Source organism: Falco naumanni, chromosome 7, assembly GCF_017639655.2.
Source record: "Falco naumanni isolate bFalNau1 chromosome 7, bFalNau1.pat, whole genome shotgun sequence".
NCBI lineage: Eukaryota > Metazoa > Chordata > Aves > Falconiformes > Falconidae > Falco > Falco naumanni.
The window spans coordinates 11194855-11215032 of NC_054060.1; the positions used below are offsets into that span (position 1 = coordinate 11194855).

At 42.7% G+C, this 20178-nt stretch overlaps 1 protein-coding gene across 1 annotated transcript in view; it reads left to right on the forward strand.

Moving 5' to 3' along the window:
- AGBL1 (AGBL carboxypeptidase 1) overlaps positions 1 to 16113 on the forward strand; it is a 274098-nt gene extending 257985 nt beyond the window's left edge. The window contains exon 23 of the mRNA XM_040600245.1: positions 14254 to 16113. Coding sequence (XP_040456179.1) covers positions 14254 to 14560 — 307 coding nt within the window. The 3' untranslated portion in view covers positions 14561 to 16113. The remainder of the gene's footprint in view (positions 1 to 14253) is intronic.
- Positions 16114 to 20178: the final 4065 nt, after the last annotated feature.

The following is a 20178-nucleotide window of genomic DNA, read 5'->3' on the forward strand; positions in this document are numbered from 1 at the left end:
AAAGGTAAGCTGATGGGTGGGTAAGCAATGGAGTGTAATAGCTCTGAGAAAACTGCTACGTAATAACAGCTTTTGATTCCGTGCAGGATAAAACTGTATAACGTTGCCATCCTTCCTGTACCTTTCATGTGTACAGCACTTCATATACGCTAAGTGTATTACTTTGTCATCTGGACTGATAGCTGGCTGGTCTGACCCTCCTGAGCTTTGCTAGTCTGCTTGTGAGAAGTATGAAGTTTTCAAACAAAGTTTTAGGCTTGAAGGTAACATCTAAATTATAGATTTCTAAAATCGTCTTGGCAGTGTTTCTTGATATGCTGCTTTTTGAGCTGAGCTGATAACCCATCTTGCCTCAGAGATGCTTTTTTTCCTCCTTGATTCTGAATTGCCTGTATCATGCACCATTACATCTGACACAGTTTATCTGCGGGTTGGCTGTGCAGAAAAGGAGAAAGTCCGGCGTAAGCCTGGCAAATGCAGGGTGAAGTCAGCAGCAGTCTGACTGGGCTGCACCTGCTCTACCACTGTTATCTCCAGAATTCTGAGAACCTGGGTTCTTCCACAGCATACAGCGTTTTGTTTAAGGGGTTATGTGTTACGGACACTAGAGCTGTTATTGCAGGGGTACCTGTGTGAAGCTGATGCAGCCAAAATTTCTGTAGAGAAAATGATGCCACCACGATTTGATGGAGAAGGAACAAGGAAAGAGATTCTATCACAGCAAACAGCAGTCAGGAACCCTGTGTGCATTCCTGAATAAAACCTTCCTAAACACACCCCTCTGTAAAATGTGTTTGTGTGTTCTAGCACCTGGATTTGTGCTGTTTGTACTGGCAAATCTCATTTTTGTGGGCTTTTTCAATGCCTTAGGGGACAATCCATGAGCCAGAACTCACTATCTGGTCTTTTCCTGGTGTTTCAGTTCCTGGAAGACAGACTCCACCATGGGAAAAGCAGATGTCACTTTATTTTGGTGCAATAAACAGCTTCCTGAAGCAAAGAGACAAAACGAGGAGCTAGGAAAACAGAAATATGAAGGCAAATGCCAGGAAATACAAGATTTCCTGACTAACGAGGTTTTCAGGTCTATTGGAACCAGCACTCACAAGTCCTCAGTCTTTGTTTCTTTGAGCTGGATGGCTGACTTCTTTCTGCTAGATAGGCGAGCTGGACAGCTTAAAATCAGAGGCCAGGCTGGGTACAGAAAATCTGGCAGCTCGTGACAGTTTCTTTCCCATCTGAATAATCTCTCCTTCACTTTTATGACCAGTTGTTTTCAGTACTGCAAAAATTACAACATTGGTCTTTGAAATACGATCTGGCAGCTAAGCCTTGATTTTACTGAGCACCTCTCTCTCCTCCTGATGTCAGCAGGAGTCCTACATCCTCATCATTCCTCCAGCTCAACTCTTCATTCCTGTCTGGCACAATCACGAATACCCACTTCTTTCCCTAATGGATCTGGAAACTTGCTATTTTCTTTACTGAAGTCTTGGTTTGCTGAGAGAAGGTGTTGGACCAGGCCCACCAAATTTATTAAGCACCTATTTTCTTACTGCTTTCAGCGGAGAGAAAGGCACTTTCAGAGAAAAGGCAATTACAGAGAAAAGGCAATTAAAGAGCTTTGCAGCCTCACTCAGACTGGGCAGGTGATGGAGGGCCTCAGACACTCCTTGGTGCTGCCACCGTGCCATAAGCTGGCTGGGCAGGTAGACTGGTGGAGCCAGTGTTGTGGGGGGACTGGGGCACAGAGAGAAAAGCACTTTGCTCGAACTGACTGCAAGCCCACTGAGTGTTAAACCCGCATCTTTCAAACCCAAACATTTTAACCTCATGATTCAATTTTCCCGTGACGCACGGTCTGACATATCTTTTCAGTCACTTACTCTGCATACAAGAAACTGACCTTTTATCATTTCTGGTCGTAAATCAGAGTGTGACATTAAATGCTCGGGGTGCTTCTCTATGAAGTGATTGTTTCACTGCTCTGCAAGCTGTGCTCTAATTTGCTCCATCCATTCAAATACATGTCTTATTTTGATTAAATGAATACTTTTGTCAGTTTATGTTGCTTCGGCTTTCACTCAGAATACACTTGCTTCTGTGTTGCGTTAGTATTCTTTCAAGAATTTTAGCGGGCATTTATATATGCCTATATAAATATGCACACACATCCACATACGGAAAAAGTAAGAAAATGGAATGCAACTTTCAGGTAAAAAACACAGATCATTTTGACAGGCATTTGAAAATTGATTTTTATAAAATATTTGGGAAATACTCCTGTGAACAGTGATTTTAAAAATTGCTCCCTGCTGGGAACTGATCAATGCTACAAGTTACAAATTAATTAATTTCAAAACAGCATCTCACTGTTATACAGGTGAAACTTTATTAAATACCTACAACGGGAACACAGAAAAGTATTAGGAGATCTATTGTACAACAAATAGCAATGAAAACTTTTAGATGTGCTTTTACTATGTTCTTTTTGCCAGGCAATGCTGTCTCCTTAGATCGGAGGTAATGGTTGTTTTTCCTCTTTCCTGTTTACTGGGAATCATATGTTCCTGGCTGGAAGGTCCCTCTGGCACAAAGAATCCCTTTAAACCCTGCTTGAGTTCTGAAGTAGGACGAAGGTGATGCCTCCTCTTTGTGTCAGCCACCCACGCCTACGGTTTTTCTTGTGTGCCAAACCACTAAAATTCATCCTTGCAACTCCTGACAGACAAATTTCAGGAGGCAGGGAGCGCAAAATGAAATATTTGCTATTCTTCATGAAACATCTGGTAGGGCTTTGGCAAGATCAAGGAATTAGCAAGAGTTGCCACTTATATGCTGTAGCTGATATTTTTTTGTTGTCCTTAATGGAGTCCAAAGCATACACAAATCAGCTGCATAATGAGTGAGGTTAAGCGAGGTTTTGGATTTGGTTCCATATGGTGTTAAAAACATAATTGATCAGAATGTTTTGAAATATATTGAACAAGAGTGTTCAGATTTGTTTTATCTGAATTTCATTAAGTCTGAGAAAAGATTTAGGATGAGGGCAGAGGCTGAAGTTTTAACCTGGAACTATTATCGGTTCTCTATGATCACACATACTTCATCAGACATTTCTGCTATAAACCCACTTCAATTTGCTTTAGAAGCAAGGTAGATTTCTTTGACCTTGCCTTCTCTGCCTTTTATACTTATAGGTACACACACACACAGAGATTCTCTATCTTTCCTAATTATAATACTGACTAAACACGCTTGCTCTCCGCAGGAAAGGGTCAGAGAACAAAAGTTCCATATTAGTCTCAGAGCTTCTTACACTACAGAAAATTTCTCAGATCAGTTATGATGAACATTCCTAGAATGACAAGCACAACTTTTAGGGGGATTATGATTTTGCAGATTTATGTTGGAATCCTTTCAATAAATTTGTGATAACATAGGACATTGCAGAGATGAAGTTGCTTTGGGAGATGGCCATATGGACTGATGTCCGTCAGCTGGAACTTCTTAGGCTTCAGTGCTTTGCCATCATATTGGCATAAATTAGTTGTTTTCAGTATGCTCCAGAAACTGTTTTCTCTGACTCTTAATGCTGAGATTTTCCTGAATGTCTCTTTAGAAGCAGAATTCAATGGTAAACCAGCTGTTGAACACTCATATTGTGCCATATGCTCTCCTGTCTTTGGACACTCCAGAAACAAATCATTCTTTTTACCAGAGCTTTCATACCCAGTCTTTGCTTACCTATTTGAAGAGATATGATTGTGAAAGAAAAAAGAAGCTATACAGAAAGGTTTCTAAAACAGGCATTCCTTACTTTAAAGGGTACAAAAATGAGTCAGGTTCACGTGGAGTAGGAATATGTCCGTATTTCCTTACTGAGAATCCAAGATCTTAACTTTTGTCTCACAGTCTTGCTTTTAGCTTCTAATTTTAGCTCTTAAATAGCTGATTAAAATAATTTATGTTTTAGACAACCATTTCTGCCTGCCTGTTGACAATCCTATTATATCTCAAGCCCTACCCAGATGGTCTAAGTCTCCTTTCAGGTGACCTGTTCCTTTGTCAACACTCACCTGAAGACAAGAGTCAAAGAACTGGTTTGCCCTGGTCAGTAGCCAGCTCTTTCACTGGGATTGCTTCCACTTCAATGCGATAACATCAAGGTTCAGTGACCATCTATTGTCAACTCTCAGCTAGTTGTAGGAGGGTCTCCTGACACCTCCTAGGTCTTGTAATGAAAATTGTGCTCTGAATACAGAACAAACCATGTAATTGTGTAGGTGTGTGGGTGTCTGAGTATATGCCTATATACGTATATGTGTATCTATTATTTATCTACCCATAAGGAAAGCTAGCTAAGGGATAGTGATCTATATTGTGTGCTTATATAGACATATTTATATATTTTGTGATTTAATGTCAATTGATAATTAGGTACCATGCAGCTGCTCGATCATACCCATAGCCCCCTGCCGTGAGTTGGGGAGGAGATTCAGGAAAAAGGTAAAAATTGTGGGTTGAAGTAAGAACAATTTAATAATTGAAATATTAATGTTAATATTAATATTAATGTTAATATTAATGTTAATAATAACTATTATTGTTGTTGTTGTGGTGGTGGTGATGATGATGATGATGATGGAAGTGAGAGAGGCAGAGAGAGGAATAAAACCCAAACAATAAAAACACCCCAGTGATGCACAATACAGCTGCTCACCATCTGTTGACCGATGCCCGGCCAGTCCCTGAGCAGTGATCAGCCAGCCCTGACCAACTCCCCCAGTTTGCACACTGAGCACGATGCTCTATGGCACGGAATATCCCTTTGGCTAGTTGGGGTCAGCTGTCCTGGCTCTGCTCCCTCCCAGCTCCTCATGCAGCTCCTCACTGGCACAGCATGGGAAACCAGAAAGTCCTTGGTTTAGAGAAAGCACTGTTTAGCAACAACTGAAACATCAGTGTGATATCAACGTCATTCTCCTACTAAATCCAAAACACAGCGCTGTACCAGCTACCAAGAAGAAAAATAATTGTCCCAGCTGAAACCAGGACACATACACACACATATACAAATCTATCATTGATAGATTCTCTGAAACAGAGTGGTTTTCAGCTGAAAATAGACTTTCATGAAGAAAAGTTAGCAACCAAGAGGTTTCTTTCTTCTCCAAGGGGTATAGTGGTTAGAATTCAGTCATATACAGCAGTCATTAATTCAGACAGGTAGTTACATGTCTATCTGGTGTGCAAACAAATATTTGCATGCATAGTTATCTGACCCAAAACCCATGTACATAAAACAGTTATGTAACTAAAGTGCAGCCTAGATCTGTCTTGGCCATCTTAGAACACTTTGTTTTCAAAATCCCAAATGCCTTAAGTCACTCAGAGAGAACTAAGGGTATATACATATGGAACACGGACTTTTGAAATTAGACATATAGAACCAATTACAAAATTCGGATGAAGTCAGTAGAATTATATGAAACAGCACCAAGGGAAAGAAGAACCCAGGAGAACCTGCATGTCTTTACATTATTTATCCTCAGCAGTACAATTTTTCAGCATCTAAGCCAAAATCTTTCCACGTTTTTTCCCCCCCTACAGTGCCAATGTTTCCGTTACTGGAAGGATCCAAAAGCAATTACAAGGATTCCAATAATCTTCCTGTATTACTGTGGCTGGACTTCTAAGTATCATCAATAACATGATTATCGTTTTAAGAAGAAATTGCTTGAGGTAGAGACACTGTGAGAAGATCTCCCAAACACTTTCAAAAACATATTCAGCAACTCTTACATTATTCAGTGTCCTAATGAGTTCTGGTAGTCTTAGTAAATACCTTCCCATAGAGGGGGACTTGACTGCTCATGTTTCCACAGGAAGCTTAAGCCATAGAAAGCCAAAATGTTACCTGTTTTGGAAACATTTCTTCTGATTCTTAAAGTCAGACTAAATCCAAGCCACTGACAGTGCTGGCTGGTGGATGGATATAATCTATTTTATGCTACCTAAGTTTTTCTTCCTGTGTTTATCTCCCATTTTTAATGGATATAACAAGATCACTATGGACCAGATCTTAAACCATTTACTCTTAGGTGCTTCACTGGCCATGGATTTCTGCTCAGCATAAGACTGCAATGTCTAGTCAAAGGTAGCAAAACAAACCTGTAAAGGATTTCAACAGCAAACATGGGTTGAGCTGCCTTTGTGCTTGTCCAGAGCTGATGCTGTGTGATGTTGTTTTAAATAAACACCAAGTTTTAGTGTAATAAGTATCTAAAAAGCAAGATCAGGACTATGCTTTCACAAGACACTCTAACCCAGGCTCAGTCTCCCAACAGTGCCTGAATATATCATATGTCTTCTTATAAAGGTCTTCAACTTGTTTAAAATTTGTGTTTCGGGGCTTCAGCTCTGGTGTCCAGGAATTTTGGCCCAAATCTCAAGAGCATGGTGCTGTGCAGATATAGGAAGTCAGGTCTCAAGTTTTCTTCAGGGATGTCTCACGTTGCCAAGGACTTCACACAAAAGCCAGTGCTGGGCACCAGTTTTAGGTGAATAAGTTGTTCCCCACTTGTGCAGAAGAGCTGAACCTGTCTGGTGTGACTGAAATTTCTCAGGTCGCATAGTATGTCTGTGCAGATACAGCCAGTTTGCCATGCTTACGCCCCTGCTTTGGTTCGTCTCTCTCTTCTCACCATAGGTAAGTAGAAACTTCACTCGATACCCTTTAGCTTCTCAATGTTGATGGGGGTGCAACTGCTTTGCTCACATTTGCCTTTCCAAGCAGCATATTTATAAGGTTTTCAGTGTTTTCTCCAAGCCAGGTATTGCACTATGTGAAAGAGAGCATCATCACAAACCAAAGGTCACAAATCCCTCCTAAAGTACACACAGGGTGGTGCTTTCACGTGCTGAAAGGTAAATGTATTAAAGATAGAAAGAGAGAAAACCTAAGAACTGTTGAAGGGTGAGAGAAGGAAAAGTAGTTAGCTGTGGTGTCTGCACCAACTGTCCTAGCTCCATTTCGTGGCTGACTCATCTTTGTTCAAATCAGTGGGTTTTATTAATGCTTACAAACCTACAGCTATAAGAATGCTAAAGATGCAATGTTAACCCTGCACTGCTATATAGATTGCTTCTCTATTAGGAAGAAATTAATGATCGTTCACAAGACTGAATCCACAGCCTCTGGCTTCTCACCGTTTTTTCCATTCTGCAAGTCTAAAGACCATTTCATGTGAATTTTATTGGTTAGCATTAGAAATGCGCCTGTATTTGAATGGAGATAGCTGGAATCCAGGAATTTAGTGTAATGTCAAGCCTAGTACCCTTCAAATGGGACAAAAATGCCTCCTTGTCCTCTATACAAACTCATCTTTCACAGAAAGATCAAAGCTGTACCAATGACATGGTGCAATTCAATTAAATGCAGTTCTTCATATTCATACAAGGCTTTTCAGTTTCCCAACCATGTGTAATGAGAGGTGTGCGCTCATCATTCCCTCTGCTCTTACAGCAATCACCAGCCATCTTCTCACCAATAAGGAGAATGGAAACAGTCATTCCTGAGATGTCTCAGAGAGCTTCTGCGAGCCGCAAGTAAAATTCTGTCCAGGGCTAAATTGTTGCAAGCCTGAATGAACATTAGGGGACAGTATTGGCCAGGAGTCAGCCGGTTTCTTGCTCTTCTTTCTCTGTTTATTTACAAGTTGTCTTCCCTTCTCTCTAAACGATAAAGCCCAACTTGCTCCTTACTTATCTGATGCACCAGACATCCATTTTTAATCTGGCAAAATAAATTATAAATATTACAGCCTACAATTACCCTGGGAACTCCTGAAAAACTGATTAGTACAAGTCTCAGCAATGAATTACACCTTTCTCCTGGTTATTTGCAGCAGGAGGGGAAAAAAAACAACCCTACGTTCAAAACAAGACCAAACATCTCTCAGCCATAGCAAACAGAATTCAAGGCAGTATTTAATTATGTTCATATTGTTTGTGAAAGGATGTGCCGTGGTGGGCTGAAAGCCAGGGCACCTGGCACTGCCTTGGGCTTAGCACGCATTTTCTCAGGAGATGTTGTAAGATGCAAAAGTCCTTGGCAGAGTCTTGGGAAAGGGAAATCTCATGGGAGCCTACAAAGTTCGTATCATTATTGTTTACTGTGTAGCAACAGAGGAGGCAAATGCAATAATTCTTTAGAGCTGGAGACATCTTGCATCAGTACCTAGCTGATTCCCTCCCTTGGCAAGGAACGGATACAGCGCTGTGTTTTGGATTTAGTAGGAGAATGACGTTGATATCACACTGACGTTTCAGTTGTTGCTAAACAGTGCTTTCTCTAAACCAAGGACTTTCCGGTTTCCCATGCTGTGCCAGTGAGGAGCTGCATGAGGAGCTGGGAGGGAGCAGAGCCAGGACAGCTGACCCCAACTAGCCAAAGGGATATTCCATGCCATAGAGCATCGTGCTCAGTATGCAAACTGGGGGAGTTGGTCAGGGCTGGCTGATCACTGCTCGGGGACTGGCTGGGCATCGAGCAGGTGGTGAGCAGCTGTATTGTGCATCACTTGTATTTCTTGGGTTTTATTCCTGTCTCTCTCTTTTTGTTGTCTCCCTTTACTACTACTACTACTATATTAATACTATTATTATTATTATTATTGTAATCATCATCATCATTAGCTTTATTTCAATTATTGAACTGTTCTGATCTCAAGCCACAGGTTTTACCGTTTTCCAGTTCCCCTCCCCATCCCATTGGGGATGGGGGTGGGGAGTGAGCAAGCTCCTGCTGGTACTTAGTTGCTGGCTGGGGTTAAACCATGGCACAAGGTCAGGGACTAAATAGAGCCTTGTCTGGCTTTTCTCAGGCAGGAGGGCAAGCCAGGCTGCTGTCTGGGGAGCTCCTGAATTGCAGAGATGAAATTAGAAAGTCATTACAAGGTGTGCACCAAACCTTGTAGCAAGCAAATCAAGACAAAAAGGGCAGACTAAAGTCCTTCTTTATTGGCATCTTGTTGCTGTAGTGTATTTCTTACAGGTGTAATTACCTGAAAGCATCATAGTTGTTTCACTTATGTCCTAAAATACTGCTTTATGAAGCTATTAAAGGGAGAATTGTACTCTGGGATAACAGCAAATGCAGCTGCTTAAGATTCATTTTAGATTCATTACAAGACTTCAGAAGCAGTATTCCTGTAAAATACTTTTAATAAAACATACGGATTCCTCAAAAGCAAAACCATGCAAGACCACACACCCTTTCAGATTTGGTTGTGTAGGTGGAATTTTAATGTTAAAAAAAAAGAAGGGCGAGGCAATCCCAATTCACTGCAGAGAGGATAGCATATCTTTAAAAGCTGCAGGACACTTTACTCACCAGAACATAAACACATGTCCATACAATTGGTAAAACTGCTGGAGAAGAATGAGAGATTCCCCTTCTGTGCGTATGATAACTGTGGCGAGGGAACTTGTTGGGGTCTCTGATCCCTGCTTGAGTGGAGAAAAAGTGCACCCTTCTTTCAGGTGTATGCTGTAATTGCTGAGAACTTGGCCTGTGTAGGTCAGACGTGTCTTTTTTTCTGTTTTCTCACAGGGAAATGACTGATATTTTGAAAAAAAAATCTGCCTTATTTAGTTTATGAACTGTATCAGAGACGTCCTTGGCTCATTATATGCAGCCACATCCCTGTTTTGGGCAGCTTCGAAAGGATTGGGATGTCATGATAACAAGAAAGTTTAAGGAAAGGAGAAAATAGGGTTACAGACAGGGTGATTGTGCAGCTACTGGGGTGTTATTTTTCACTGCAGAGAGATGAAGACATGTTTACTTGTCTGTTGATGCATTCTTCCCAGGGAGTCTTTGGTACGTCCATAACCAGCACTGGTCTCCAGACTTAGAATTTTCCTCTTTTTTGTGTGAAGCCTTTAACCACTCACTTCCAGTTTTGCTCTGGCAAGACTGCAGCAAATTTCTTAAGAGTGAGAGGAGCAATGTGAAAAAGGAATAAATGCTTCATTTCCTTCTCTAACACACTGCACCTGCGAGGCTTGTCAAGTGAAGGTCAAGCAGCAACCCTGAACAATAGTCACAGATTCCCTAAGAGGGACAGTTGTCAGTGCCTGTTCTTTCCAGCAGAAAAAATAAAACACATTCTATTTTGAGCCAGTCAGTAGAATAGATAGAGAGTGGGTGACCTGCCACACAACCAAAATGTGAGTGAAAAATCTTGAGAAATTACTTAGGAAATCTCCAGGTTTTTCTCCATGCCCTGGAAGTGTATGCACAAGTGAAGGAGAATTATGTATGGGAAGAGGGATCACCAGCCATCCCCATGTACAGCATGCAGCTCTAGTTTATCAACCACAACTATAGACTGTCCTATGTGCAGCTGACCCTGACTTGCAAGGTTTCTGTCCAGCTGTGACCCAACAGGTAAGCTGATTTAGAATAAGGGGTTTTCAGGAAGCAACCAAAAGAAGTGGGTTTCAGTCATACCAGAAAGCTGCAGTTATGTTGACATGTAAGGAGGGACTGGGCTTCCTTCTCCTTCTCCTCATGTTAAGTCAGCAGAAAACCGGAATTATTTTATAGGGTACCAAAGCTTGCTTGCTTTCCAAAACCAAGCAAACAAACACCCACACCCACATAGAAAAGAAGAAAACTAATTAAGATCAAGTCATATCCCAATAAATAAGCAAATTACAAATCAAAACAAAGAAAATCTATTTATCACATCATAAAGTTGCAAATTGCTGTTGTGTTCCCATCGGCTGGAATAGATGAGGGCTACGAGACTGTAGGTTTTGAATTAGTAGATCCACAACATGTGTACATGTTTTATTGTGTTAGCTGGGGGACTGTTGGCTGTAGATATATTACCAGCCTTCCCTCCCCCTCTCCTGCACTGTGTTCACGTTCAGTGGTATTCATAGACCATATTTGTCTTGGAGTTCTCTAATGTAATGTCATTGGTTTTCCTCATTGTTTACCTTCTGTAAGACAACATCATTATTCTTCAGTAAATCTTTTTCATGTCCCCTGGAGGGCTTTTTTTTTTTTCTTTTTTTTGGGGGTGTGTGTGTGTGGGGGGTGTGTGTGTGGAGGAATTCTTTTGCAGCTTTTAAAAATTGGATCTAACAAACAAAAATACCAAGAACCTGCCCCTAACAAAACCCCCACAACTCTTTTTTGGAAAAAAAAAAAAAAAACAAACCAGCAAGGCACTCCCTCTGCAATGTTATGCAATAGTCTAGTTGTTGGCATTTCTACTCATTACTATGTTTCATCATTTGCATTCTTTCCTAAAGGAGCTGGTCTTTGTGATGTGGAGAAGCAGCATGTAATGACTTTGGCAGCTTCATTAGCGGGGTCTAGCCCGCTTCCCAAATACCGCATGCTGCCACCTCTCTTCTTTCAGAGAAACCTCTAACCTGCTGGTTTGAACTAGCCCATTTGTTCTGCTTTGCTATGTGTTTTAAATCTTCCTGCAATAGAAAGTGAATTATTGGGTTGGAAAATTCCATATAGTAGAGACATGTAACTGGTGTGTAGAGTTTGGTAGTGTGATAAAGAGCCTTTCAACGTTTAAGTCACCGGTGTGATTACGGCCTGCGCTGGCAGCGAGAGGAAGCTGGTATCATCTATTTGCTGTTTGGTAGCTCATTATGTGATTTGTGGTGGTGGCATTGATCCAGTGGGTATCAGTCCAAATTGGAGAAACTACTACTAAGGTCAGTGCTAATTGGCTTGCTCGTTCACTGTCACAGCGAAGGGACAAAGGGCAGAACAAACTAGTAAGAAACTCTTCTTTCCTGACCTCTAGTCATGGTCGAGGGACATCCTCATTTGCGGGCAGCCTCTCCCTGCATTATATCTGCCCAAGTATTCAGTTGCCACAGTCCTGGTGTCTTGAGTACTGTGTATGCAGGAAACAAGGGAGAGCTTTTGAAGTCCATTACAAGAGTTTTATGCATAAATACTTGCTTCCTAAAGACTATCCCTTAAGTCTTCAATATAAGGAAATGGCAGTTTAGTATGTTTTTCTCCTTCGTATTGTTTGGTGTCTTCCAGATTTCCCTTCCATAGTGAAGTGGTTTTGTGCTAGGACTCATATTACCCTTCTTGTCAGAAATCCAGTCTCAAAATCATTTAAGCTATCAAAAAATTCAGAAGGTCCTCTGTTATTTGTTTTCCCAGCTTTAAGTAATAATAGGGAGTTTTTAAATAAAATTATCCAGTTAATGCAAATGTTTGACCTGCTGTTCCTAGGTTGAAAACTGAACCGTTCCATCTGTAAAATATCAGTGAGTTGGGTGGCAGCTCTGCTCTGTCCCAACAGCATTAGCAGCTCCTCCCAAACACCCCAGTGCAATATAGAATATAGTTATGCTTTGGTTCCTTTTGATTGCAGAGCCACAAAGGCAGAGCTTATAAAGAAAGAATCTAGTTCCCCTGAGTTTAGTCAGCTTTGAACATTATCATAGGTACTCGGTATCATGGTAATTCATGTCATACCTGTATCTGATAAAAAAAGAAGAGATCAAACCCACTGGTCAGACTCATTAGAGACCACTGCTTGTTGCCATTTGTGCTGGGAGGATTGTCCTGGCTGGTTTGTTTTGTTTCATGTCACATACTCAGTTTCAGTATGAGTTCTTCCTGACCCAGATTTCTGAGCAGACTGAAGTGGAGCCAGAAACTGTAGAGTGCATAATTATTCTTTTATTTATTTTTAAGCTGTACAGCTCTATTAAGCTTTCATAGAATCCTTTATACCCAGCCTTTGAAGTAAACTAAGCCAGAGATCAGCCAGAGAAGTGGGTTGACATTACTTGTTTCTGCTTGCGGAGTAGTCTGTATACAGTTAAGACCTGGAGTCTCAAAGCTGAGAAAATCTCATACCTTTTTTGGAGTGCAGAAGAGAGGAGGGATCGATACATCCAAAAGCAATACTTCACACCTTTGGTATGTTCTGAAACCTCAGATGCTGGCACTGCTGTGAAACAGCTGAGAGCTGGAAGATTATTCCAGTTACTGACATGTAAATGAGCAGACCACACATTAAAGCTGTGTATGCTCCATCTGCCAAGCCATTCATTCTCCCCAGCTTGGGACAAATTAGAAACTCTGGCCCAGAGGTGGAAGATTATTATTCCTTTCCCAGTCCCCCAAAGCAATACATTCGCCTGCTTTGAGTCTGATCGAAAACATTGACCTGGAGGTGAAAAACACAGTATCTGTCCTCCTGATTGATCCAGGCTCTGACCCCGGCAGCATTAAAACCACAAGATTCTTTCTGGTCTCAAAAACTACCCAGCTGCCCTCCTAGGCTCAGGGCCAAATGGGAACTAGGCAGCTAGGTAGGAGAGCGACCCTATCCCCTGGAGCCATCTAGTCTAGTGGCTCCAATTCTGCCATAAATACTGCATCGTGCTAACCTAATACAGTACGAATCAAAAGCGGACATGTAAAGAAAGCCTACGGCCGTTCCTGTAAGTAAATGGCAGGAGGCTAAGCTGGTGTAACCTACCCTTCTGAGAGCCAGATGACGTAGCTGTGACATCCATTTAGACTCTTTCCTCAGCTATTCAGACTTGCCTCTGGATTTGGCCCTTCCTCAGGAAGTCATGTTGTCAAAGCCTTTTCATTCTCCTTCCAAAACACAACCGCTCCTGGTATTTCTGCCCTTCTCGGAGCCAGTGTGCTTGAAGACTTGAGAGCCCCCACGTTTTGTTTGTACCGCCTCTTGTTAGCAGTGCTCTGAGCTTGCACAGACCAGGAGGAAAAGATGCCAAAGCACTTCAACCACCTGGATTAATTAGGTCTTAACTAAATGTGGAACTACAATGAGGTGAATGATGATTAAACCAGCAACCTTCTGGAAATGGAATATCTCTTCTTCTACTATATTTCTGCTTCGATAACCTTGTAAGTGCCTCAAGGCGAGAATGGTGTTGTCTGTATATACAGCACTGTGTTTCTGTATAAGCAGTAATAATGATAACAATAATGATGCATTTCTCCTGTGAGGTAGGTAAGAATCACTCTTCATTTTACCAATGGTGAAACAGGCACAAAGACATACAGGATCTTGCTTAGTGCCGTCTCATGCCTTATTAGCAGAGACAGGACCAAACCCAGGAAAGACATTTCCCTGTTGCTTGCTCTTACCCCTAGACCAACACACGCTCCTTTGATGATGTCCAGTTTTTCTTGTGATTTTTCTGCAGAAGTTGCAACAACAGCAGCCTGGAGACTGATGATGAGCCACCTTGTGTGGAAGAAGTCGATTATAATACTGACAGTTGCTCTGATAGTGAAGAGGACTTCTTGGAGCTGGACCAAGAGATCCAGGAGTGCCTCTCGTGGGTGGAAGGAGAGACAGAAGATGCAGGAGAAACCATGGGACAGACATGCAACTCCAAAGCTCTCAGGGGGCTCTACATTTCCAGCCAACCAGCATCCAACAGTACGGCTCTGCCTCTGTGTTCAACAGCACTTGGGGTGTACAGTGGGTTCAAGAGCAGTCCTGTGTGAACAAGGCTTTGAGTCGCAGAGCAGTAAGGAAGTGGGTTACTGCTCATGTTTGCCTGTTTGCCAGCTTCAGAATCCTTCCCAAATGTGTTGCTCCAGCTCTGAATAGAAAATTGGCTGTATGTTTGTGTTATTTGTATACATACTTATATTGATAATGACTCCTTATGCTTTGTACACAAGGCAGAGTGAGGGGCCACTGGCCCAGGTGATACGGTGTGAGAACATAGTTGATTTCTAAACATAATTCCCAGTTTTACAGCTGCCTCTGCTATGTGGTTTCATACAGGTTGACCTGAGGAATGGTATTCTGAGACCAAGGAACCAGAGATGATTCTCCTTTTCCTAGTTTAGGCTCTTACAGGAAGCAGCCTTTGCCTAGACAAGTGACAGTCACTGATGCCTTTGGCCAGAGCTCTCCACTGCCATTCTTTTATCTTGAGCTGTAGAGCATGCATCTGATTTCTGTCTGACCACCATTCTTACAGCGTGTTTCAGGTTGGGTCAGGCTGTGCATGCTTTTGAGCTGGTCATATCTCAGCAACAGTGTCAGAAATCCGGTGTGCTATAGTAAGGAAAGCACCAGTGACAATACAGAGTGGTCTTCTGGAAACCTGGGCTAAATTCACCTCTTTGCTGAACTGGAATGATCTAGTCCAGTGTAATCTCAATTGAGTCACATCATGCTTGAACTAATGGGCCTAAGTGCAGAATTTGTTTCACAGATGCTGTGAAATTATATTTTCTCTATGAGACATCCTTCCAGCTAAGAGAATACAGATACAACAGTCCATCCTGGAGAACTAGAGCTACTATTTAAATTTATTGGGAGTGAGAGGGATTTGGTGCATTTTAAGGAGTAAAACATGTTCTTTTGTGGTAGCCAGGGTCCCCCAATATTCTGTCAATAGATGAGTGATGGTGGCAATATCCAAGAGTGAATGTAGCTCAAGCATCAGTCCAGTGACTGATTATTCTTTGTTAGTTTTATTGTGTTACCATGAAGAAAACCTAGTTCATGGAACAGGACTCCATTGTGCCAGACAGTAATATAGAATCACAGAATCATAGAATCGTTTAGGTTGGAAAAGACCCTTATGGTCATCAAGTCCAACTATAAATCTAACACTGTCAAGTCCACCTATAGTAGAAGACATTACTGGGAGGTTATATATGGGGCATGTTGTACCAGTGACCCCATAAGGGAGTCAGAACAGCTTCTCTTTCGATCCCCAAATGAAAAACATAAAATTAAATTTCTTCTAAAATTACCTGCAAACAGATCCTGATTCCTGAGAACCCAACATGGGCTGAGGACCCATGCGTGTGCCTGGCATCCCTAAAGCATGAAGCCCGCGTCCCTGCATCTCACACCTCATATTCCCTGAACTTCTCATGTGTCTTAGACTCTGCTGCTGCAAATGGGGAATTGCCCTGAATCCAAATGGAATTAATTGCATGATGTAAGAGGCTCCTATACTGTCACTACTCTATGAGGCTCAAGGAGAAGGATGAATGTATATTGTGTTGTAGCATTACAGCCTATAAGGCCTCCATTACCAGTGATTTTTATTATTAATATTGATGTGTGAATAAAAACACCATCCTGTCATCTTTATGTTGTTTGTGGAAAGAATTGCTGGTGCAGAATGAGGTTTTATCTGATGCATGTCTGAACACCTTTTCCCAGACTACCTAGACATACGTTCCCACAGGAGCTTGCTCTTTGGGGAAATTGCCTCTTCCTGTCCTGCTGGGTTTCCAGTACCTGGGTGTTTTAAAGTCTTCACCAGCACATGGGAGTTCTCTGTGTCTCTCGCTCTCTTTTTATGATGCTGCTCAAAAGACAGGCAGCTTGGGTCTTTAGAAGCTGAGCTTCTTAGACCAAACTAATTCATTAGGTATGGTGTGTGTCTCTGTACAGATGTCCTGTTCTGCTTGCTTTAGTGTGCAGCTTGTTGTACACAATACCGAATTTTCATAAAAGGCTGGCTTACAGGAATGGACAGAGGTGAAACAGGTGTTCCTATTATAATAGTTTGTACAATGTTTCTTCAAAGTTCTTTAATAAGAAATGATATATGTGCATAGTTAATATCAAAATCCAACATCTATCATATGCATGACAAAAAACTCACACTGTGCTAGGTCCAGACTGCAGTGTACACAGGCTGTACTTTAAGACCTTCACCATTCAGCACATCCCCAGGGCACAATTATACATATATGTCTGTAGATGTATGTGTATGCATCCAGAGCTGCTTTTCTCTCCCACACTGCTTTCTGTACCAATGCCCTGCCACAACAGTAGCAGAACAATTCTTGCCAAGGCTTGCTGATGGTACATGCTATTGCAAAGGGACAAAAAAAATCTTAAATCAGCACTTTTCTTAATGAGACACCAATATTTTGGCTATAAATACTATAGACCAGTCTCATTGTGATTCATGGAATCAGTGGACTGTGTGGGAGTTGTTCTAATACAATAAAAGCAGAGCTGTAGCTTCCGTATGTGTTTGGAGCTGAATGTATATGAGCAATACCACTGTTTCATAGATCCCTGATCTAGGAGCTACAGGAGATGGAGAGATGGCAAAGGCCCTTAGGGTGCTTTCAGTGTCCGGGATCCAAGTGCAGCAGTCAAGCTGGGAGCAAAGTGTCCATGCACATCAACAACATCTGCATAAGTGCTGCTGTGCAACATGAAAAGCCTGACCAAGTCTTCTGCTTGGCAGCTTCCTGTGTTTGTGCCAAACAACTTGTTAGCAAGCCGTGAGGATGCTGCAGAAAGACAACAGCTGGCCAAAGCCCCCAGCCCAAGGATGCTCAGCCTGCTGCTGAGAAGGTGGGAGCAGAGAGTACAGCGAGAAGGCTGGGTGACCAACCTGTCAGGAATGACACCTGGAAACCTCCAGCAGAAGCAGTTATGTGGGCTGCCTCGTTTCTTCCAGGAACTTCTATGGGGAGCAGATGCTCTTCTTCTTTTGATAGACCTCTAGAGGTCAGGAGAGGGCCTCCACTGTGCAGGGCTCTCTCCATGTTATTAAAATTCTCCCTGAGTCATGGTAATTAAGCAGAACTAGGCTCTGCACAGAGGAACGGAAGTGCATTGACTTTAATAAAACAGAGTGTAAAACAACTTTAGATTAACTCCAGCCTTGTTTATTCTTGCACACTTGTAATTCTGGTTCGGTACTTCCCCAGTGAATGAAGCCATTGTCCCCTGTGCTGAGGCATGTCACCTCACTTCAGCCTGCTAAGTGCTGAGCAGTGAGGCCAGTGCCTTTTCTTGCTGTTGCTAGCTAATCCCAAAGAATTTGGAAACAGCCGATGGAGAAAGGGAGGGAGGAGAGGGAAGTTGTCCTGCTCCCCACCGTTGCCATTCCTCAAGAGTCAGCAGGGCTGTCAGGTTGAGATGCAAGCCAAATATTTCCATAATGGCCAGAAGAGACGGTGTCCTAGAGGCGCTCACATAGTCCCCACCGCTAAAGCGGTTTTGGGATCCTGCCAGGCACATTAACTTTTTTTACCGATGCTCTTTGTCTCGCTGACTCTCTTAGCTGTGGTGAATGGCTCCGCTCTCTTTCCTCCCCCTCACGGTTTACATGACATGGGTAGAAGATGTAGTGCTGAGCAGCGCTCACACTGCACCCTCTGTCTCAGCCTCTTGCCAGCTCTCAGGCCTGCCTGCCCACAATAGCTCTTTCCTATCAGAGAGGATCCTAAGGATGCCTTGCCAGCGTCTAGTGAAACGCATGTGTGTGTAAACCTCTGGGCTAAATATAAATAATTAAACAATAAAAATAAAAAGAATCAAGTCAGCAAACTAAAGGAAGAAGAAAATCTAATTAGTTTTATCTGCTGTTTGTTATGAGGCTGTCAGAATGCTCTATCCCCTGGTTTTACAGCACTCTGGAAAATAACAGTGATAATAATAATAAACAGCCGTGCACTGGGTTGTTTCTGGAGCAAGCAGGAAGCGGGTTAGGGAGGGAGAAAGACGGCAGCCCCTCTCCGCTGCTGCTCTGCTCAGCCAAAAAGCAGAGATGCAGGTGATAGCACTATCTCCTGTCTTATCTGTCCTTGGGCAAGGTCCACTGCCCCTGTCCAGCACCTGGTGACACACAGCGTGAGCAGGTGACAGTCTGGCAGCCAATTCAGGACACTTGGGTTGTATTTCTCGCCCTGCCGCAGATCTCTTATGTGCTTTTGACCAAGTTGTTCCTCCGCAGCTCCCAGCCTTAGTTCTGATGTGAGGTACAGACATGGCTTTGATTCCTCACGGCCAATACGGTAAGGTGCGAGTGAAAGTGGGTGTGTGCTTCGGGGGGAAGGAGGGGAAGAAACAAGGATGTAAAACCACCCAGGTGTTTGCTCTAGACTGATTTCAGCTGTTCCCAGTTGAGAAGGCAGCTGGAATTATTCCGTGCAGGAGTGCGGTGGTAGTTGCCATCACCGCTTTCCACTTTGACGACGTGCAGCGACGGTGATGCTTTGTTAGGCTGTTCCTCTTTAAGCTGTGCTGGATAATTTTAAGTCTCTCCTTGCAGGTTATTATCAGCCTATTCTGTCCCATGGCCTGATCCTCGCAGCATGGAAGTTTCTACACCTGTTTTAGAGAGAGCAGGGTTTAACTCTGTGTTTGAAAACTCTTGTATGGTTTTATGGTTGTCCAGGCAGAGGGCTGAATGCAAGGCTCCACCTGGAGATAATATGCAAAAGCTTGGAGAACTAAAAACTCTGTGCGCATAATAGCATCGGGAAAAGATGAAGAGGAAGGCTAAAGAAAAAGAAATAAGAGAAGAGGAAGGGGGAGACGGGAATAGGAGTAGGGGGCATTTGGGGGAAACACAGGCGGAGAAATGGGAGAATTGTTCCTATTTGTGCATCCTCTTCCGTCCCCAGATAATGTGTCAGTATTAGCACTACCAAGAAACAACCCTCTCTACTGTAGAATAAATCTGCCACTGTATTCTCCACTCCATAAACGGCAGCCAAGTCTGTATCCTCAGCACCGCATTGTGTGTTCAGTGCTGTGTTCTGTGAGTGCTTTTCATGATGGCTAAGCCTGTATCATTTCTGGCCTTAGGTTTCCTCTCCAGGGACTCACATCCTCAGACATGTTCTAGAAGATCCATGGCATATTACTGTTGATGCAGCAGTTTGTGGCTACTTTCCTCATCTTTGCTTTGCTCTGCTTGTTTTATTTCACTGTTTAGAAGGGGAGGGAAGAGAAAAAGGAGGTGAGCAGGAGGCAGTGAGAGAGAAAGGAGATGGCAGAAAGAATTGCCCTGCTATCAGTCCAGCAGGACCCCCAGCAAGATGGTGAGGCAGCTATTTTTGCTTTGATTAAGCTGCTTGTAGCTCATGCAGGGACCAGCAAGAGGGAAAGACAAATATACCACTAAAAACAATCATCCGTTGGATGCCCTGGCAATAGCTCCAGTCCCAGTAAACTATCATAGCCTTTGGCTAACCGAGTTCTGGGCATTGTGGGCTGGCTCCTCACCAGCTGATGTAATTGCAATCACTACCCTGTTTCTTGCCCCCTTGCTACTAAACACCTGACTGAAGGCTTTTCCTGAATGGTTTCCAGTGTATGCTCTGGCAGCTCATGCACA